Source organism: Panthera onca, chromosome A2 (assembly GCF_046562875.1).
Source record: "Panthera onca isolate mPanOnc1 chromosome A2, mPanOnc1 haplotype 2, whole genome shotgun sequence".
NCBI lineage: Eukaryota > Metazoa > Chordata > Mammalia > Carnivora > Felidae > Panthera > Panthera onca.
The window spans coordinates 36,832,477-36,855,031 of NC_138340.1; the positions used below are offsets into that span (position 1 = coordinate 36,832,477).

Here is a 22,555-nt window from a genome sequence, read left to right on the forward strand (position 1 = left end):
AGAACCCTGGTTGTCCAGTTTAGCTTTGAGAAAATTAAGTTTGAAATGACTGAAAGTTCCCCATCATGGCCATTGAAGTTCTAAATTATTTCTGGTTAAGTCAGTCTATTTATTTAGTTTTATTTATTTGGTACAGAGAGGGACCATAGTTTTTAAACATAAAACCATCCAGAGTCCCAGTAGGCAGGATGCCCTCAAAGCATTTTGATGTCTGGGATCCCATTTCTTAGAAGGTTTTCAGGGACAGCCTGTTTCCAGAAGGAATCAGACCAAAGGCCAGCACAGTTCCAGAGAGAACATTTGAGCCCCAAAAAGATCATAGACTGAAAGCTAACACAGTTCCAACAGGCAGAGTTCCAATGGGAACAGTCCAGTTGCAAAGGGAAATAGGAACAAAAGCCTTCACAATTCCTACTGGCACAGTTCCAACTGGAAAGGTCTGATTTTGAAAAGGACTCAGACTGAGGGCTAGTCCAGTTCCATTAGGAGCAGTCTCATTCAAAACAGGAAGTAGACCAAAGCTAGCACAGTTCCTTTAGACTTAAGGCCAAATGAGTCCTCTGAGATGATTAAAAAAAAAAAAAAAACATCTTAAATAGATCTCAAATAAATCTTGGAGAACTGAGACATGAGGTGTGGAGCTTGAAACCCAGGAGAAAACTTGTCCTTAAAGCCCCAGGGTAGGCATGAAAGCAGCTCAGAAATGTCCATGGGTACTGTACCTGTTTGCTAGCCAGATCTGGAGCAGTTGGGGTCTTCTCTGGAGCCCACTTCTGATCACCAAGAATTGTTAACCTTAAAAACAGAAACCGCCAGTTATTTTACCAGAAGAAGATGGTTTTATTCAGGAATGAAAAATTGTAATCTGGGACATACAAGCCGTGGCAAAACCATAAGCAAGTACAGGAAACAAAGTCAGGGGGGATGCTTTTTTTAAGGAGAAAAAGGGTAAGTAGGAAAGGCTGATTAAAAGTCCATTGGAGTAAAATGGTGGTTTGAAATGTGGTGGCTTCTCATTGTCTGAGCTGTTGCAGAGATGGCGGTGGTGAGGAAAGAGTTTCTTCCCTCTGGCTGCAGTAGTCGATTAGTATCCACATGCAAGGTCAAGTCTTTGTAAGGTCAAGACCTTCTTTTCCTGTTGTGGCTACAATTAATTTGCCATGGTAGGGTGGGAGAGCTGCCCCTACCAAAACATCACGTGTCCATTTGATAAGGTTTCCCATTACTAATTTTCACAAGTTCATACATGCTTTTGATGAAATGTGAAAAAATTTTTGAAGGTTTGGGTTTGAGAGAGCGAACGGCTAAGAAAGAATTCTTGAGATGTCTTTGGTGCAAAAAGGGGATTTTATTATAGGACAGGGACAGGACCTGTGGGCAGAAAGAGCTGCACTGGGATTTTTTTTTTTTTAATTTTATTTTAAAGAGAGTGAGCACAAGTTGTGGAAAGGGGGCAGAGGCAGAGAGAGGGGGAGAGAGAGAGACCCAAGGAGACTCCATGCTCAGCCTGGAGCCTGAGCTCTTCCTAATCTGGAAGAGCAAACATTAGAGAACCAGTAATGTTCCAAACAAAAGTCATAAAAATAATTTTTTTCAGTTCACTTAGTGTCATGTTAGTAATCTTTTGTTCAGTTTGAATGCAGCTTTTTAGTTCTAAATTGTTGCCCATTTCACTTTTATGATTTTAAAGATACCAAAAAGCTGTATTTGTTTTTTTAAAAAAGTTCTTTTTATGAACCTCCTTGAAGATGAAACTCATTTTGCAAGTGACAAAAGACTGTAATGCACTTGACAAGAAAATTCAGCTATTTCTGTAACACAGAACACTTCAATAATCAGAATATCAAGTCATAACCTTATTATCAAAGCATATTAAAACTGCAGGAATTTCACATATATATTTGAACAGTTACAGCATTTACCCAAGCAATACAACCTAAGGTTTATCATTATTTGAGAGTTCTTTCCAAGTAATTTAACATACCAAACAAAAAGTCTAATTAGTCAAAAAGACTTCATTTACAATTCACATCTTGAGGAAGTTTGTTAAAACCCTCAGAAAGTTTTACATTTATTTATTTTGAGAGAAAGAGAGCACAAGTTGGGGAGGGCCAGAGAGAGAAGGAAACCGAGAATCCAAAGCAGGCTCCAGGCTCTGAGCTGTCAGCACAGAGCCTGACACAGGGCTTGAACTAACAAACTGTGAGATCATGACCTGAGCTGAAGGCAGACGCTTAACCAAATGAGCCACCCAGGTGCCCCAACCCTCAGAAAGTTTTAAAGTACATGTCTAAATAGGATTATTGATCATTATAAAACTTGAAACTTAATTATTTATTTAACCAAGGTGCCATGAAGATTTTAAAGGCAAATATGTAGGGTTATATAGCTGTGAGTAAAACTTAGCTCCTTTAATATTGAGAAGTTTTAACCTTTTTTAAGTAACCAAAGACCCGATAAAGGCAAAACATAGAAACTTTGGTTTTCTAGGGAGACAAAAGAGAAGAAAAAAACAACTTTGTTTACATTTTTTTTCATCAAGAGCCAACCAACAATCCAAGAAACCTTTGTCTTTTTTAACAGAGAGAAAAGCAGAATTGCAATCTTATACCAGTGTACTTTTTAAAATCCATTTATTTCAACCTTGTCCCAACAGCACATAAAATTCCTTTCCAAAGATTTTCCTTCATGAACCTTTTACAATGTTTTTTTTTTTTTTAATTCAGAGTTGCTTTCCTTATTTCCATCAATCTTAATTACATTTAGCAGAAGAATTTTACCTCTTAGAAACTTTAGTCTCCAGTGAAAACTAAGTAGTGACCAATTGTGAACTGTTACATCAGAATTTTTCTAGATCTGAAATTTTAAAACAGTGGTTCTTCCATAGTACAGTCTTTCAATTAAGCACACAGCACATTGACCAACAAACCCAAGTATCCTCAGGTTCTGTGCAAAAAGAAGCTGAAAGCACAAAACTATGTTCAGTAATCATTGCTTTAGTATTTTATCTCGTTTGGAAAATACTTAGATACCAGTGAATTCAACCCAGTTTATCATTTAACTTAGCAAAACTTCAAAGTTTTAGGTTACCAAAGCTCTTCATAGCTATCTTTACAATTACTCATGAAAACTTTGAGACACACGAAATTAACCATTATTTCAAGTCATCCCTTTGCTAACAAATTTCTAAGCTTATTCCCCACATAGCAAGCTTCTTTCACAAGGCAACCAAACACACCTAGGATTTAGCTTCCTTTATTTGAATTTTTTTTATTTGACCAATTTTTTTTTCTTCCTCCAAAATAAGATGAGGGATTCATCCCAAAAGAAAGAGCAGGAAGAAATGATAGGGGCTTAATCAACACAGCTATAAGCAAGATGTCTGAACTAGAATTTAGAACCACAATAATAGGAGTACTAGCGGGGGTGGAAAAAGCATAAAATCCATTTCTGGAGAGATAGAAGAAACAAAATCTAGTCAGGATGAAATTAAAAATGCTAAAACTGACATGCAATATCGAATGGATGCCACAATGGCATGGATGGACAAAGCAGAGTAGTGAATCAGCAAAACAGACCATAAAATTGTGGAGAATAATGAAGCAGAAAAAAGGAGGGAAACAGGCAAAAGAGAATACAAGAAGTAGAGAACTCAGTGACTTACAAAAAAAAAAAGTAATAATATCTGAAAAATAGGAACCCCAGAAGTTGAAAAGAGAGAAAAAGGGGCAGAAGGTTTATGTGAATAAATTGTAGTGGAAAACTTTCAAAATCTGGAGAATGACACAGACCTCAAAATCCAGGAAGCACAGAGAACTCCCATTAGATTCAACAGAAAATGACCACCACCAAGGCATATCATAGTCAAAATCAGATAATATACAGACAATGGGAATGCAAACTGGTGCAGCCACTCTGGAAAACAGTATGGAGGTTCCTCAAAAAACTAAAAATAGAACTACCCTACAACCCAGCTATTGCACTACTAGCCATTTATCCACGGGATACAGGTGTGCTGTTTTGAAAGGACACCATGCACCACCATGTTTATAGCAGCTCTATCAACAATAGCCAAAGTATGGAAAGAGCTCAAATGTCCATCGAGCCATGAATGGATAAAGAAGATGTGGTATATATATACAACAGAGTATTACTCAGCAATCAAAAAGAATGAAATCTTCCCATTTGCAACTATGTAGATGGAACTGGAGGGTATTATGCTAAGTGAAATTAGAGAAAGACAAATATCCTATGATTTCACTCATATGAGGACTTAAAGAGACAAAACGGATGAACATAAGGGAAGGGAAACAAAAATAAAAACAGGGAGGGGGACAAAACAGAAGAGACTCATAAATATGGAGAACATATGTGCCTCTTATCCATTTAGCCCACAGCCCCTCCCATGCAAGCCCCTCCTTGCAAACAGCACACTCCCCACTCCCCCTGACTGTGCAAGGGTAGGTGTGTCACTGGGGAGACCCTCCAGGGCAGAGACCGTGGAGCATTCATGCTGCCAATTCCAGCCTGAGACCCAGAACCTCCCCATTCGACAGAGCAGGAATCTGCAGACCATGGCCCATGTGCCAATCCCAGCCTGCTTTGATGCTTGTACAACACTTACCATCTACGGCGGCCTTCACATTACATCCACAAAGTCGAGTAATGGTGACAGAAACAGTGTGGACCACCTTCCTAAAACCCATACTATCTGGGCGTTGACAGAGAAACTTGGCCAACTCCTGCTCCGCTCAATGACGGAACAGCCAGAGAAAAATTATTGGTAATTTCAGGGCAACATTCAACTCTTCTTGGTGGGGAGGAACCAATGTTTGATTTCCACAGCCCAGTGAAATGACTTTTGGAGGCCAGTGAAGGAAAGGAGGCCCCAGGTCATTCCGGAAAGGACTGATGATGATAAATGGCATTTAAAGATGCAGTCACTTGTTGGCTTTTATCCACAAAATGCCCAGAGCAAGCTCTCAGTAGGAGGTGTCCCCCATCCTGCCAGAGGCTCGAGAGGCTGAGTGTTGTGCTCACGGATACAGCAAGAATTCAAAGCCAGGTTTGGCTGAATCCCAGGCCTCGTTCTTTGCACTACACCTGCTGCTTCTGCACCAAGAAATGCAGGTCCAAAACAAGAATCCAGGCTCATCTCTGAAGGAAAGAACCCGTAAGACTGAGCGCCTCAGAAAGGCGGCTTCTTGTAAAGAGCAGGGAAGATGCTCAGGTCATTAGAGCATGGGCATGCCCAGGAGGGTTGCCGCCAATGACACACACGGTTGGTATTTTTACTGTCACAAGCGCAGTGATCGCATCTGCACACGAGCAGGCACTGCTCATGTTCAAGTAAAAGTGAAATGGCTCTGGAATGTCTCCTCCCAGGGGTTTCATTTCTGCTTGCAAATAAGAAAGCCGTACCCTGGACACCACTTCAGGCACCTGGGGCAGGGGTAGAGGGGTCTGCTTCTCTGGAAGCTCTATACTGATTAGTTTTGGCTGCGGAGGTCCTTGAGGAAAGACACAACATCCGACGTCTTAAGGTTAGGCAGACCTGGGTCTCGCCACTTCCTAAGAATCCTTGTGCCTTGGTTTCCTGGTCTGCAAAATGGAACCAGCACTCACCACCTCATCATGTCTGCAAGCCGCCTAGCGCGGTACCCACTCTGCCTTAGTAGTAAGCACTCAGTAAGTGCCACCCCTCAACCTCCTGTCCCATGCCGCCCTCCCACCTCCCCACACTAGGACAACAACAGGAAGGCAGATGCAGGTGGCTCAGAACTTCACAGTCTTTCCCACGGGCTCATGTTTGATCAGAACCCATTTTCCACTTTGTAGAACGCACCTCATCTCCTTATCTCTCCAGGGCACCTCGGGGCCCGCTCACCAGCCACTCCAAACAGAGGGGGCCAGCCCCACTACGGAGGTCGGGACGTTACAGCAAACTGTTGGCTTTCTCCCAGGCCCCTGCATTTTCTTGAGCCTGTCAGCCCCGCCATGAGGAGCAGAGAATTGGCATGGCCCACTTTCCCTAAGGTGCCAGAGACACGAGGACTGAACTCAGTAGCTCTCTGTTAGAACAGAAACTTAGCTGCTCCCTCTTCTTTGCCCTGTCCTCTCTTCTGGAATAAAGGCTTTTTATTTTCTTTCTCATCCTTCATCTCTTTCCTTATTTACGCTGAGCTGGCATCTGCATTTGCCACACTTTTGAGAATGATTTATCCCAGGCTACAAACATACCAGTGGATTTTCTGTTCCTTGTAGTTTAAAGGCTTCCATTTGTTTTAAGGCAGACCCCCTCCTCCTGAGTGGCGTTTTACCAGGAACCCCAACCTTAGTGTCCTCACCACAGCTGCTCGACCGGACAGCCATCTGGCGGCTGTGGGTTGAAGGGCGCAGGGCAGGAGGAGAGGGGGTCACGGACGGGACAGCCAGCTGAGTGGCTGGCAGCCACCAGAGACATCAAGGAAGGATCCTCCCCTGGAGCCTCTAAATGGAGCCAGACCCTGTTGGTGCTCACACTTTGATTTCAGGCTTCTGGCCTCCATGACTGTGAGACAATAAATGTGTATTGTGCTGTTGTAAAACCACCAGACCTGCGATCATTTGTTACACTTACTCCCCTCTTGTTCCATGCCAGGCCCTGTTAGGCATCATTTTATGCACAGATGGGGATGTGGACTCTGAGAGGTGACCCGACTTGCTTAAGGGTGCAGGGTTCTTGGGAGAGGAAGCAGGAAGCACAGGGTCCAGAACCCACACCAGGATAGGACATGGTCTCCAAAGAGCATGCCCAAAGCCCCCGGTGACCCCAGCCCTGCCCTTCCCAGCTGTAAAGCAGGCAGATACTACTTCCCCACTGGGCTTACCATACACTAAGTGAAAGAAATTACATACTGGTGTGTCATATCCCAGTGCCTGACACACAGGAGGCACTTGGCAAGTATCTCAATAAATGAGTAAGGAAGGGTCACAGCATCACTTACTGGTAGGGATGGTCATTTCCAAAGACTGGGGGTAGGGGCCCGCTGGAAGACGTGTTCTTCCCTGAGGAACATGGTGACTATAGGGGCAAATCGTTTCCTAAGTTCACTCACCTGACCTGTCCCACGGTGCTATCAGCTCTTAGGCCAGATAGGTGGGAGGGCAAATAAATTCCACAGAGCAGTTCATGCAGGTGATTAGCCTTACGAGATCCAGTCTGCAGGACTCCAAGATTATGGCACTGAGAGAAGAAATCAAAAAAGAATTCTTGGAGCTGAGCTCTCTGTCCTCAAACACTAAAATGGCACATTGCAAAATGTGCCTCTTAGACAACTTGCACTGTGATGCTCAACACTGGAGACTGGCAATAATGCCAAAACAGCACCTTCTGGAAATACTCACCCATGAAGGTTAACTGCTCCACTTCTCCCAAATCAGTGCCTCCCATAACCAGCTGGACAGTGTTCTCATCACCACTGGGCAGCGCCCACTCACTGGCACTGATGACAGGAAGCCAATCACCAAAACCTTCAGTTAGAGCCCCAAACTGTCACCCAGAGAGATCAGACTTAAGACACAGTCCTGCCAGGGAGAAATCTGCCTGATTTTCAATCTGTTATCAATAAGCAACAAATAATGAAGTTTTGCTAATTAAAGATGCCAAGCACAGTGTCATTTAACGTCCCTTGTATATTCACGTCTCCCGGCGTGGGAGGTTTCTCCAACCCTTTGAAATGGGCACCTTTTTGAGAAGATGTTTCTGGAACCAAGGCAAAGCAGCAGGAGTGCACAGTCCCAGACCCACAGCCGGCTCCTGCTCTGTTTCTCACGTGCTGAGTGGCAGCAGGCAAGTCACTTAGCTTCTCTGAGCTTGTTTTTCCCCCAAGGAAAGGGAGGGGCAAGGGAAATCACCTGACAAGAGATCTATGTGGAAAAAACCCTATGCCTTGACCCCAGGATAGGCACTAAATCCCTTAGGTCAAACAGCACATCCTGTCCATATGGTCCTAGGGAGTGGTTCAAAACTGGCCCATGACTAAGTTGGTTTGATTGGAGAGAATGTTGGGAATTTGGGGGACAGCCCAACTATCTGTTGGACAGAGAGTTGTATTTTTCCTCTTGATGATGACTGGAGTGGGGGAGTAGCCTGGCGCCACTGCTCACCAAGTGCTAAACTTTTCAGTTATCCAGCAAAACAAATTCCTTGCTTTGCTGAACCTGCTTTGGCTTCGGTTCTGTGCTTCTGTCCCTGAAAGCATCCTAACCAGTACAGAAACAATGGCGCCTCCCAGCTCCAGCATTTATCTTACTCTATACGGTTCCCTACGAAGGTCAAACCCTGACAATGAAAACCCAAAGGAAATCCCTCCATTTCCTGCTGCCAAGGAGAGACTATGAGCGATCTGAAGATACAGACCATGTTGGGCTTACCTCTGATCCCCAGTTCAAAGCACAGTACTCGGAACTCAGGAACCCAAGAACCTCATGACACAGGCACTGGAGGAAAAGATCACAAAGACAAAGGATTATCAACCAGGGGCCCCTAGATAAGCTTGACCTGTCTGCTCAGCGTCATTACCACGGCCATAACCACAGCATCACTGCTCACAAGTGGTAACTAAATGTCAGGCTCTACAGCTCTGCACATGTCCTCTGCTGGAATCCTCACCACCACTCCGAGAAGTGCCCCCTGTGAAAGTCACCAAGGCTACCCACGACGCTCTTTCCAGACGCTGGCAAGATTGCACTTCCCCTCTCACTTGCATTGAGATGCTTCAGTAGGACGTGCTTTGCCAGTGAAGAGAGAAGTGATGTGTGCCCTACCTGGGTGTAAGCTCTGAGACAGAGTGTGAGTGCTTGGCCAGGCTCTTTCCTCTCTGTGGTCTGGGTCTGGGTGTGAAGATGGTGATGATGCAGAAGCCCAGCCAACCGTGAGGATGGGGAATGTGACTGAGAGGGAAACCTTTGTGTTTTCTGTACTGACTTTTTAGAGCTGTTTGGTACTACAAAATAACCCAGCCTCCTCTGACTAAAGCCCTACACCCCATTTTATAGATGGGAAAAGTGGGGCTCAAAGAGGTAACATGCCTTGTCCAAAACCATGCTGTTACTGAGGCAGAGAGGCTTGTGGAACACAGGAAGCTGTGGCCACTGTTCCTCAGGCTGTGAGTTGTGATTCTGCTGCATGCCAGCCAGCTGGGGGCTTTCAATGCCAGCCTTGCCTGCTTGTTCCTGGTTGGAATCCCCAGGCACCTGGATGGAGGTGCTGTGGTCACCTCTGTGCTTCAAAAATCCACAGACCACCCTAAACAGAACACAACTCCAGATACCACGTTCTCCAAACCCCAAGACATGTGAAGTTTCAGGCACACGATAGTATCTGCGGTGGGGTAGAATAAAGCAAGCAAGGGGCGCCTGGGTGGCTCAGTCAGTTAAGTGTCCGACTTCAGCTCAGGTCATGATCTTGTGGTTCACGAGTTTGAGCCCCGCGTTGGGCTCTGTGCTGACAGCTCGGAGCCTGAAGCCTGCTTCCGATTCTGTGTCTCCCTCTCTCTCTGACCCTCCCCCCATTCATGTTCTGTCTCTCTCTGTCTCAAAAATAAATAAACGTTAAAAAAATTAAAAAAAAAAAAAGAATAAAGCAAGCAAGAAAGAGATAGGGATGAGATAAAGACAGAAACAGAACTTCCGGACTGGAGTGGGGAGGCTCTGCACACAAAGTCCTGCCATGGGAGCTCTAGGTTGTCCATTTCTACATAATCACTTATTTCTACACAATCAACTAAAGAGAAGCAGTCATTTTGGCCCAGATGCCTCTTGACCAAAGAGTGAAGTAAAACCAGTTCCAAGATCCTCTTTGCCCACAAAATACACCTGTGATGGCTTCCAAGCCAGCCCATCTCCTGGCTTCAGGACCTGCGAGAACTCTTCCCCCAGGGGCGCCCCTGAAGGTGATGGGGACATTAAGGAGCAGGTGTGTTCAGCAAGCTTCCTGTGCAAAGCAGCCTCCCCACATGCATCCTGGTGGGTCCCATCTCGTAACCTTCCTGCCCCGTGTGGTCCCCTTTCCCTGAGTATGGGGGCCCCGGTGACTGGCTTCTAACGAAGAGGGAGGGCAGAAGTGATGGGGTGCCACTTCCGAGGTTTGGTTACAGCTGACCTCCGTCTTGCTAGCATCTTATACTTTCTTGGCTTGCTCACTTTGACGAGGCAAATGGCCACAATGAACCTGGGTAGGGAGAAAGGAGGGCAGTCTTCAGCCCATAGCCCAAGAAGTATTAAGGCTCTGGGTCTTGCAGGCCACAAGAAGCAGAGTCCTGCCTGCCTACCTTTTTCTTACAAAGTCTACTGAAAAATGGAATCACTCTAGCAAAGAGCAGACCAATGTTACTTGCTATATAGAGAGAGCCAAAGCCAATGAATGCAACTTTCTGAAATTTGGTTTTTTTTTTAAATTTTTTTTTTAACGTTTAGTTATTTTTGAGACAGAGAAAGACAGAGCATGAACGGGGGAGGGTCAGAGAGAGGGAGACACAGAATCTGAAACAGGCTCCAGGCTCGGAGCTGTCAGCACAGAGCCAGATGCGGGGCTCGAACTCACGGACCGTGAGATCATGACCTGAGCCGAAGTCGGCCGCTTAACCGACTGAGCCACCCAGGCGCCCGCAACTTTCTGAAATTTGAAGTGTCAGTGATTCTGAACCCTATGTGCCTTAGGATCACCCAAGTCAACAAGGGATGTCCTGGCCGTGCTCCAGAGACACACGGCCAGATGACCTGGGGTTGAGCCGCAGCATCTAGACTTCCAGACACCATGGCCGGCCAGCACCCTGACCCTGAGGCTCTTGTTCACTGTGTCAGGGAGTCACAGAAGCGATTAAGATGCCAGCACTGCTGAAAGCCCCCTGCAAAGAAAACCACTCTCCTCCCCTGCAGGGCCCATGTTTGTTAACACTGGGCTAGTGAGCCACCTGAAATGATCCCACCTAACAGCAGGACCACATGCCTCACACCTTGGGGAGTGCGGATCTGAGGACAAGGCATTCCTCCCTGGTGTGTCCTCTCAGAACACCAAGATGCGGAGCAATAGACACCCCCCAGGCTAGGGGCAGAGATCAGCTCACATGGGGCTCTCCTCCACAATGCAGGCAGAGGGTCCAGGGGACAGTCTGGGACCTGTTCTTTGCATCGCCAGTGCCCCGGTCAGCCACCGACTCACAGAGGGCACTAACAAGGCACCATCCACACTGAATCTGGGGGAGGGGCAAGACTGGGACCGGCATCTGGGTGGAGAAGTGATGTTCCAGATGCGGGCCGGGGGGCAGAGGGGGCACGTGTTCTCCAGCCAGCCCTTGCTCTCCCAAGAGTTGTTTCTCCAGTTAAGCTCTAACTTGTTCTGACAAACCACCAAGGAAAGCACGAGTTATCGCTGTGACTGATGCATAATTGCATACTCAAATTGGAAACCGTTTAAATCGAGACATCAGGAAAATCAGGGGCCGGAGACATAGGATAGCTCCTCACACATGACCGCAAACAAACAAACAAAACAGCAATGTTGATCATCTGGTGACACATAAATCCATGGTCCCTTGCTGGTGTATTGAACTGGCATAAAATGTTTACCTTCAATCAGATTCACCAAGTATTTTCTGGGCATCCATACTTCAGATGCTACAGTGACGAAACTAGAAACTAGTATTCATTCATTCAGCAAATAGTTAAAAGTCTCTACCTGGCACGAGGGACACAGTCCAGTATAAAATGATGAAGGGGGAGACAGCAAATAACTACACCAAGGAGGGGTAAGTGCTAGGTAGAAACATAAAGCACAGGGGTGGTATTTTATTCAGGATTATGAGAAGGTGGTATCTGACCCCTTGCTGTGCATGATTTAGAAGCATTATCTCATTTAACTCAAACCTCATACAACTCTCTGGTAGGCACCCCCAGACATGTTTAAGTTTTGGTTTTTTAGTTCATTTATTTTGAGAGAGAGAGACAGAGCATGAGTGGGGGAGGGACAGAGAGAGAGGGAGACACAGAATCTGAAATAGGCTCCAGGCTTGGAGCTGTCAGCACAGAGCCCGACACGGGGCTCAAACCCACAAACTGTGAGATCACAACCTGAGCCGAAGTTGGACGCTTAACCAACTGAGCCACCCAGGCACTCCCTTGCCCCCCAACAGTCCTGTTTAAAGATGAGCACATGAAGACTGAAAAAAGGGGATACTTACCAGCTCAATCCCTTACTCATCACAAGGACCTGGGCACAGTATCTATTTTACGTGTGCCTTCATTTTCTCATCCCTAACACGGACAGGAGGGCTTGCTGCTGCACATAAAATACTTGGTAAAGAATTTGGTATATAGTAAGTGCTCAATAAATGTAATCTGCGGCCATAGGTAAGAGCATAAATGCCTCTCCCATTTTTAAGGACTTCATTATCTGATGCAGAAGCACAAAGATACTCCCTCCAAAGCAGCGGATAATATAAACAAACTCTGTTGACTTACACCACTGTTCCTTCTAACAGGCCCATCCTCCTGACCAATTTCTACTCATCCTTCAAAACCCAAGACAAACATGTCCTCTTGGAAGCCTTCCCAGTCAGTCCCAGTTAACTGACCCACCCCTGTGCCACCATTACACCTACTTCTACAGAACTCTTTCTCATGTATTCATTCATTCAACAATCATGTCTCAAGAGCCAACCAACTGTCACACACAACCACACTCTACTACAATTACATGTGAACATATCTCTGGGTTCCCTCCACTGTACAACTAACCTCTGTCCAGCGGCAGAAGAACTGAACTGGGTGTGGGTCAACAGAACAAACCAATGAACAAAGGAGGGCATAAGAAAACTAGACAAAAGGGGTGGCCCAGGGGAGAAAAAAGGATTACAAGAATTCAGAGAAAGTTAAAAATATAAACCACTTAGTACCTACAGGCCACAAAGGGCTTGAGAACGAGCTGGTCTCTGAAGGATTGAAAAGATTTGGAAGACCGGGAAGGAAGGAGATGCCAACTCATGCTCATGAATGGAGAAAGCCAGTTGCAATCAGCTGTTAAAAATAGTCAAGTATAGGTACATACATCTGTCTTTATGTAAATGCGTAAGTATATCTGGAAGGATAGATACCAAATCTCTTCACAGGAAAGATCTCTGGGGGAGGGACACTTGTATTTTGTATTCTATCCAATATATATATGTATTTAATTTCTTTCAAAAACATACTCTTGTTTATGTCACTTAGAAAAAAAACGTAAGTAGGTCTTCCGAAATTCAGAAGGCAGAGAAGCAAGGCCCTGCACACAGAATGAAGAGCAAATGGAAGGGGCAGAGCTCCGTGACCCAAGGGCCAATAGTAAGAGGTGAGGGAGAAGATGAGAGTCAGGTGCTGCTTCAGCAGCTGCCAGATTCTTTTTACAACAAAGCTAAAAAGATATCAGAGCTGTATCAAGGTGTTGGGAGCAACAGATGGCCGTGGACCTTCTGGTAACAGGAGGAAGGTGATTCCCATTTGAGGTGTACACACCTGCATGCTGCCACAGGCAGGGAGACTCCAGGACAGCAAGCAGAAAGCCACATTCCCAGCAAAGAAATAAAAACCTAAGGGGACCTGAGGTTTTTCCAACTTTATCAGAAACGTTGGTTCAGTCATATTACAAATGCCCCACTGGAAACACCACTCAAACCACAACCCCCCATTTTGGTGTAGGCCAGCCCCTTGAGTATCTGGGAGAAAACCACTTGAATCCTGGTCAATAAAATCATTCTCCTCAAAAATAAACGTAGCATCTCTGCAGTCCCCACAAGCAAGGAGGGGGGGCACTCAAGAACCCCATAGGCAATTCCAAGATGGCGCCTGTACATCAAGAAGAGGTCATTTCCAAAAGAACAGATCAAGGGAGCCAATGGCTTGGCTTTTTGCAAATTCATCAGGGATTCCTTTACCAAGAAGCATGTGTTCCAATCCAATCACATAATCTCCTCAAAGAGGGACAGCAACATACCGAGGCATAATCTACTCAGGATCCCACAAACCAAGACTCAACTAGTCAGAGACTCAACTTGTAAGAAGCACAGAGCAAAAACAGCATTTGTTTTTACTGAGAGATTACATAAATCTACTTCAAGAATATGGGGAAAGCTTTCACAGGAAACTGGAAGATCGTTTTGGTGCCCAGATGCCACTCAGTTCAGACTGTTCACTGCCCAACACAGCAGCCCTAAATTTATGACAGGCCAGGAGAAGAGGAAGTACCAATGGGCCTTTATTTAAAAAAAAAAAAAAAATTATAAAAATTAGGAAGGAACCTAAAAAATAAAAATGGAGAATGTCACATGCAATTGGTAGGGAAGGGAACTCTTATCACATAGAAAAGTTTATTAAATTAAGGAATAAATACATTAATATATCCAGTTAGAGGTTTTGTACAAGTAAAATCATGTGTTTATGTATCCTCAGAAATATGGTGTTAATTTAGAAGAAATGAAATAAATTACATTAGGGTTTAATGTCTTGGTCAAAAACATTTATAAGGCATGGTGGGGACAGACTAGAACAGAATGGGGAGGGCTACAAAAATGAGCCAAGGACAGTGTTTCATTCCAACCATGTGGGACAGAGGTCCTTGCCCAGACAAACCCACAGGGGAGTCCCACTGGGTGGCCAATCAAGGGCACTCCTTTTCCATGCTAATGACATCCTACCGAGAAATTTACATGCCAATAAAATACACAATGGTGGGGAGCAAAGCAACACAGGGTCTTTTTGTGGGAGGCAGGAGTGGAGTCGGGGAGCAGCTTGTGCAGAAGGCAGAGTGAGGTCACAGCTACCTCATTAGCTAAGTAAGAGTGGGCCTTGCTGGTGCCAATCACGTGTGTGTGTCTTGAGGGCAGGACTCTGCTTCATCCAAATGGGAACTTCCGGGTCAGATGGAAACAAACAAGGAAGAATAGGCTTATTTCAGGAAGGACTTGGTAGTAAATAAAATGGGGGCATCGTGCCTGTGAGCACAGGCACATCTTGACTGCCAATTCTGCTGGTGGGGCTGCGGGCAGCAAATTCGAATGAGCCACTGGCAAAGCTGTGCTGGGGAAGGGAGAATAGGTAACATGGGGGGCCAAAAGCCGCCTTGTAATCATGGCTTCTGTTTCTTCGGCATCCGTGGCAGGAAAGGTGCCAGATTTAGACCTCTGTCCGTGTAGACCTCTGTTTCCAAGCCAAGTCACAATGCTGTCTAACCAGAAACATGCAAGTCACAGAAAAGACTGACGTCCTCAAAGGCAGAGCCTGTATCTCCCATGTCTGCCACATCCCTGCAGTGGGCCCATGCTCTATGTAAGACAGCCACAAATAACATGAGCGACCAACACATAGCCTAAGCCAGGGCAGCAAATGCCTCTCTCAATGCACAGCTGAAATCATTAAGGAGCACGAGGTTTATAAATCTGGACCCTTCTGTACCTTGCTAGTGTTTCCTGGTTGCATCCAAAGGAGACCCGCTTTGGGGCAAAGCTTGCAGATGCTGCATTTGCTAATAGACACAAAACCCTGATCTTCAAGAAAATGTATTTTCAAAGTTCCACACCCATAAACCCCGGGTAGCCAGGCACTGCCCACCTGAACCCCAAACTGTAGCCCCTCAGGCTCTCCCATGGAACCCAACTACCCATGATGGTGAACAAGCCAGGCATAAACCAGGGGCAAGAGTTTAACCCAGGCATATGTGGGAAGAGACTGGCGATTTGAAGAACTCTTTGCTTGGACGGCAAGGAGCCTGTGATCACTCGGGGTATTTGCCCATGGACAGAAAAAGATGTTGGGCTGAAAGACGGGTTTTTATTCTGGAACACAGAGAGGTCTAAAGTGGGTTCTATGGGAATCTTTCTGGAGGATTTTGGGTCAAAAATTAACATTTCTAAGCTAAGCCTCTATGTGCAACATAGTTTTAGTAGCGTCTCTTAAATGGCACTTTGAAAAATAACTGTGGGGCAGCAGACAATTTGGTACCTGATCATTAGATATTCTGCAAGTGCCACCCAGCTGAAAAATATATTTCTTTAAAAAAATTTTTTTAATGTTTCATTTATTCTTAGAGCACAAGTGGGGGAGGCGCAGAGCGAGAGAGGGACACAGAATCAGAAGCAGGCTCCAGGCTCCGAGCTTTCAGCACAGGGCCCGACGTGGGGCTCAAACTCACAAGCCGTGGGATCATGACTTGAGCCAAAGTCGGATGGTTTACCAACTGAGCCACCCAGGTGCCCCAAAAATAGATTTCTTATTAAGCTTCTGTACTTAAATAGTATCAGCCCACAAATGAAATCAATCCCTCTGAAAGTTTTAATGATACCAACCAAGTCCCAGGAAGCATTTCATTTCAAAGTGAGCCATATTAAAAAACTCAGGATGAGTTTTTTCCCCCCGCATCGATGCCAACCTTGAATTTTAAATTACTTGTCTTTCTCTCCCACCAGGCTCAGTCATTTCCACACTAGAGGGAGGGTGTCCTGTGGAAACGCCAAGCAACTTAGAGCAAGGATCAACAGCAAGAGTGTTATCCAGCAGGATCCAGGAAGGTACCTCAATGGATAACCAAGTATGGTGGTCAACAGAGTGTTACCATAGATACTACAGGTATGCAGTCAGATTTATACATCCTATGTTCTGGGAGTGACTCCATGTGCCATCCCAAGGAGAGGGCAATGAACAAAGACCCGTCTCAGGGAAGCTACCAGTCTGCATGGGAAATGAAGTTCAGCACAAGAGAGGGGAACAATGTTGGAGCAGGCAGGAGGGGAGAGTCTGCAAAGGCTTCTGGGGAACTTGGTCCTAAGGTACACCACTGCACAGGGGCCATGTGCAAAACACACAAGTCGGACAACAAGGAAGAAATGGAAAGGATGTCAGTTTGTCAAGGAAGCTGCAATGCACAGTGGGCATTTTCGTGTCACCCGGCAATGTGAACGCTCACTGAGGTAGAGAAAATGGGAAGGAGTGGGGAGGGGAGAGACAGAGTGAGCCGGCTGCAGAGAAGGGCTCAGGCATGAGCAAGAGACAGACAGGCAGACAGAGACCAAGGCCCACACAGGAAGTGGCAGAGAGAGAGGGGGGTTGTCAGAGAGAGTCAGAGATAAAGACAGGCAGAGGGAGAAAGAAAGGAGCAGAGAGAAAGAGAGGCAGGAAGAAAGGAAGACACAGAACAGAGAGAGAGAAAGTGCAATGGGACGGAAGAAGAAACAGAGAAATAACAATCAGCCAGACAGAACATGAGAGAGAAGGTAATCTGAGAGAGAATGAGAACCGCCAGCTCCTTGAGACTGCCTGTGCAAGAGGCCCCAAGTGCCGGGGTACAGTGCTGCTCACCCCAAGACCCCGGCCAGCTGGGGTGAGTGGAAAGCCAGTTAGAGCCAGGACTGAAAGGCTGGCGGGCCGTGGAGAGGCTCGCCGCACCCCACAGCTACACAGCATCACCTCCTCCCCTCCAGCCCCTGCAGACTGCACGTCCAGACAGGCCCATGAGACGAACCAGGCTTCCCTGATCCCCTTGCCAGCTAGTGCACGGGTAATGAAAATGGTGTGTAACTGGGCCCTAACGTTCCCAAATGCCTTCTTCCAAAAACATGTTAGAAAAGACCTCCTCCGGATGCCTGGGTGGCTCAGTCGGTTAACCACCTGACTTTGTCTCAGGTCATGATCTGACATTTCATGAGTTTGAGCCCCGCGTCTGGCTCTGTGCTGACAGTTCCGGGCCTGGAGCCTGCTTTGAATTCTCTGTCTCGCCTGCTCCTCCCCTCTCTCTCAAAAATAAACAAACATTTAAAAAAAGTTCAGAAAAGATGCTCCTTGGGGAAATGATCTTGGGAAACAATGCACGTAACACATGCTATATCTACTCCCTTTGGAGAGCTAGGAGGCACCGTTGTGGGAAAAGCTATAGCAGGGAAGCCCGCCGAACACGCTCTGATCTAACATTTTCTGAGATACTTCCAACACTGCACTCCCCTCTTCTAAAGGCACCAGCTTTGCACACCCCCTGAATAAGTGTTCTGCTTTTGGGAAACTGCCTTCTCTACCTACATTCTAAGTTTCCCAAAGAGCCCTTTCTGAGATTAAGATGAAGTGATTAGTATGCTGCAAAAAGCAAAAAACAAAACCCAAAAAACCCCGCTTTGATATCCAGAATGAGATGGAGACAAGAAAGGGACAGATTCATCTGCAGGTAGGGAGTGGGAACCACAAAGGAATTTGAATCTTTAAAACCACCCAGTGTGCTGTGCCTAGAGCACATCAGACACTCAATTTTGCTTGAAAAGAAAAAGCAAAAATGAAAGAGGAAGAGGCACAGTCTTAAATAAGGAGAAAGGCCCGGATGTGCATCAGACGCTACCATGAAGCCACATGCCTCAGGCTGGGTCACAAGAGCTCTCTGAACCTCGGTCTGCTCGGCTGACCTCTGGACCTAAGACGTACATTACACAGGGCTGCTGTCTCGGGGAGAGGATGTGAACGCAGCCTCCAGTCACACCGCACTGGACCCTCTCTGCCGCCTCAGGGGAGTGGATCTGATTAAAGGGTGCTCGGGGTAGAGAAACAGAGAACCGCCGCGGGGGCAGAAGAAAGAAGAGGAATCCAACTTCAGTGACCAAGTCTGACCAAGCGACCAAGTGAGACCAAGTCTGCTCCCCCAGGGGGAAGAAACCCGCACGTAAGGAGGAGCTGAGCCCTCGGCTCTCCCCACCAGTGACTCTAACAGACCCCCACGCCTCACAATCTGACAGTGCACTATTTCCCTGTCTCCGTTTATTATTCAAAGCAGAAGCTGTTCTCCCAGAGAATTCTCAGGACTGTAATCAAATCCCAATAAGAGTGGAAAAAGAAAAAAAAGAGAAGAGAAGAAAAAAGGAAAAGAAAAAACTCTGGCATTCATTCACATCTTATACCAGAGGTGGGGGGGGGGGGGGCGGGGCGGGGGGAAGAATCATGAATAGAGTCCTGAAAATACTTACATTCAAAAAAAGAAAACTAAAAAGCTTTAACCCCTAATCCCAAACTCATTCTTAAAATATGCCACTTGGCTTCAAAGTCTGTAACATCACAAAAAGGTAGCAGTGGGAGCAAACTCTGTCCCTGCTCCTGTTTTTGAAAACAAAGATCCGGGCCACACACTCCTGCTGAGCTCCATGGAAATGAACTTCTCGCTCAGCAAACACTCAGCAAGCACCTACTACATGCACCCCAGTGCTAGGGGATTCAGACATGAAAATGGGTCAGGCCCCAGCCACGTGCCCACCACCGAGAGATTTTACTGGCAACCTCTCACCGGGCTGCCCAGGGGGGCCAAGTTACTCCCCACTTGATAGAAATACAAACTGGGGCTTCCAAATACAGCAAAACCAGTGCTGCCCTTGAGGCTATGGTGGTGTAGGAGCAAGTCTAACCTAAGGTCAGCAGAGAGCCAGGCCAAGTGGATATGAACTCAGGAGAGCCTGAGCTTCCCCATAATAGATGCATCTCACAGAGGAAGAGAAGTTTCCAGAACTGAAGATGAGCTTCAGACTTCCTCCTTCATTTTGCTCCAGCTGTCTGACTCTGGGAAGATAAGCAGAGCAGGCCTGAGGCAATGACAAGGTCAGATGTGCCCTGGGGACTGCTGCCCAAATGGCCAGCTCTTCCCACAGTCTTCAGGCCCTGAAATGACCACTTTTCTCTCTCCTCCCTGTGTCCAGCACAACCTGCCCCCAGGAAAGGATCCCCTGATAGTCAAAGATACCTTTGTGTGAATGGATGTCATTGCCCTGACAGGCATTCAGATGGGAGACAAAGACATGGCATAGTGGAGAGAAGGTGGGCTTGCATGGCAAAGGTGTCAGGCAAAGTCTGGACTCCACTACTTTCTAAGTGGGACTGTCATTCATTCATCCAATTATTCACTCAATGAGCCAACCCACATGAACTCAGCACCTACTGCATGAATCACTGGGCTCCAAGGGAGCAGGAGACATAGAATTTGCTCTCCTGGAGCAGAGAAGACACATACCAATCCGCGAGAGATCCATGTAAAATTACATTAAGGGAGAGATGCATGTAAGCGTCATACTCTACAGGGAAAATCTGACTTTGTTGGGAGCATCAGCAAGGTCCTGAGGAAACAAGGAGTTGATATTGACAGTTTGTTGCCTGAGCACAGAGTATTATTCCAGGCAGAAGAAACAGCAGGAACAAAGGCCACATAGAATGAGGAAGCAAGGGACATGGAGCTGAAGATGACCGATAGGCTCGAGGCCCACCACAGTGGTGCGCCATAACGAGGTAGCAGGTGGGGCCTAAACCCTTCTGTACCTCTGCTGCCATATTTATAAAAGAGGGTGACACCCCCCCCCCCTTAATTCACAGGCTTCTTCCCAAAATTAAGTGAAAATGAACACAAAGACCCAATGTGTGACTGACACACTGTCAGAACTGGATAAATCGTGAGCTGGTGATGGATGCTGGCCCTCCAGAAGGGTTTCCTCCAATGAGGTGGGGGGAGAACCTGGAAGAGGAGTCTCTAAGCTAGAGACCAGAGCTTGTTTTAGTCCTGTTGGCCGTCTTTGGCACAGTATTTTATTCGTTTCTCCAGTACAACAACATGGCAACTTAAGATAATGTCTACAGTTTCTAAACCTGTCAAATAATCTAGGAGAGACCTTGATTTTGTAAACAACGTATGTCGGGGAATCTCTCATAACCCAGATGATGGAGAAGCAGGAGAAGCAATCAATGGTGGCTCTATTTTCAAGAGTTTGGCCCTAACTTAAAAATATCTTTTCTAAAGCATCTAATGCTTGTGAGGTTTATTTAGAGTTTTCCTGAGTACACGCAGACAGTCTGTTTTATTTTGATGTGTAAAACTTCTTAAAAGCCCGGAGTTCTACTAGAGAAAGAGTCAAGGCAGCCATTTACCATTATTAACTTATAAATTTTTAGTTAAGCCAAACCTGGGTATTATTTTATAAAGCAGCATTTTTATTACTTTTTGTGCCTTTTTTATCTTGTAGGTGAAGGCCTTTACCCAATTAGTAAAAGTATTAACCCATACAAACAGATGTTGGAATTTTTTTTTTTTTTTGACCTTGTCATCTGAGTGAGACCTAAATTGTTCGCCTTTCCTGGATAGTCTCCAGTTCCTTGATTGTCTGGGAGAGCAAGTTTGTGGTTGAAAGGTTTGCTTTTTTTTTTAATGTTTTTTTAATTTATTTATTTTTGAGACAGGGAGAGACAGAGCATGAACAGGGGAGGATCCAAGAGAGGGAGACACAGAATCTGAAACAGGCTCCAGGCTCTGAGCTGTCAGCACAGAGCCTGACGCGGGGCTCGAACTCACGGACCGTGAGATCATGACCTGAGCAGAAGTCGGCCGCTTAACCGACTGAGCCACCCAGGCGCCCCGAAAGGATTGCTTTTAAGGCATACTTTATAGACTGATACTACTTGCAGAATTTTTTCTAATAAATATCCTTTGGGCCATTTGATAAGTTTTGTCCCTCCCTAAATGAAAGGCCTGATGGTATGTTTTAATAATCTTTTAGCTGTGTGAGCTTGGGAATAGTAATTGCCCTGCTCTGTTTGTAACCATTCCAGCGGCTTGAGACAGTGTCTAGAAGTTGAGTCTCCTTTAATAATTGATATAGCAGCAAACTATTCTCCTGAACCCTGGCATCTACAGCCTACAGTATCTAGTAGTTTTCAAAAACTCACATAACTGTTTATCTGTCCTGGAGTTAGTAGCACCATAGTCTTTGATTTAGTTATAATGTCCCTTTCCTACAAGGCTAGTTAAGGCTCTCTGGCATTATCAGCAAAGAATGAGAAAAAATTAGGTTTCCCCATACACATCCCAGGGGCTAAGAGAAAACTTTAGTTAGAAGTTTTTCAAAGATGCCTCTAATCATCATGCTGTGTTTTGATAGTTGGCCTGGAGCAGAAGGGAGGACAGAAAAGGTAGCTCTAGTGTTAAGAAGGAAATCAACCAGTTTTCCTTCTATATTCAGAGTTCCTGAGGTTCTGGCTTTCTGATAGATCATTGGTTTAGGGGAGCCACCGTGAAGAGCCCCAGGCACCAGTTAGTCCCTTCTAGGGACAGTGGTTATCTGAGCCCTCACAGATAGAGATCCAAAGAGATAGAGGTCAAATCTTCAGTGGCTGTTTCCATACAAGGGGCATGGCTTATGGCGTTTTTATTTTGGTTGTCCCCTCTGAGAATGTTCTCATTTTAGTGCTCTGAATGGCCATATAAATGGCACTTGGAACCAGGACCTTGAGAAGTCCGGTCTGACATAGCACATAAGGCCACAACTAAGGCCTCAGATTTTTTTTTAAGCTTCCTTTTCTGTTTTGTTTGTAATATACCCAATTGGCAGCTTGTAAGAACTCCTCCAGGGTCCCTTGAAGGCCAACAGCCAATTTTTGCCTTTTCTCTGAATATCTAGGGCTGAATGGCTGACAAATTTGTCCTTAAAAATCATTTCACCCTAAGAGGTGTCAGGGGGGATAGCCATATATTTAATGAGAGCCT

The 22,555-nt window shown here is 45.8% G+C and overlaps 2 protein-coding genes and 1 long non-coding RNA gene across 5 annotated transcripts in view; 2 read left to right on the top strand and 1 right to left on the bottom strand.

Annotated features, from left to right (window-relative positions):
• Positions 1 to 16,582, top strand: part of LOC144615693 (uncharacterized) — a 45,648-nt gene extending 29,066 nt beyond the window's left edge. The window contains exon 3 of the long non-coding RNA XR_013554151.2: positions 16,476 to 16,582. This is a non-coding gene — a long non-coding RNA (uncharacterized LOC144615693). The remainder of the gene's footprint in view (positions 1 to 16,475) is intronic.
• Positions 1 to 22,555, top strand: part of LOC132673358 (transport and Golgi organization protein 1 homolog) — a 257,878-nt gene that overhangs the window by 49,822 nt on the left and 185,501 nt on the right. The gene's annotated exons all lie outside the window — the stretch shown is intronic.
• Positions 1 to 22,555, bottom strand: part of LOC132679828 (protein shisa-9-like) — a 113,975-nt gene that overhangs the window by 14,575 nt on the left and 76,845 nt on the right. Inside the window, 3 exon segments of the mRNA XM_078442835.2 lie at positions 723 to 795; positions 7,098 to 7,225; positions 8,416 to 8,481. Coding sequence (XP_078298961.2) covers positions 723 to 795; positions 7,098 to 7,225; positions 8,416 to 8,481 — 267 coding nt within the window.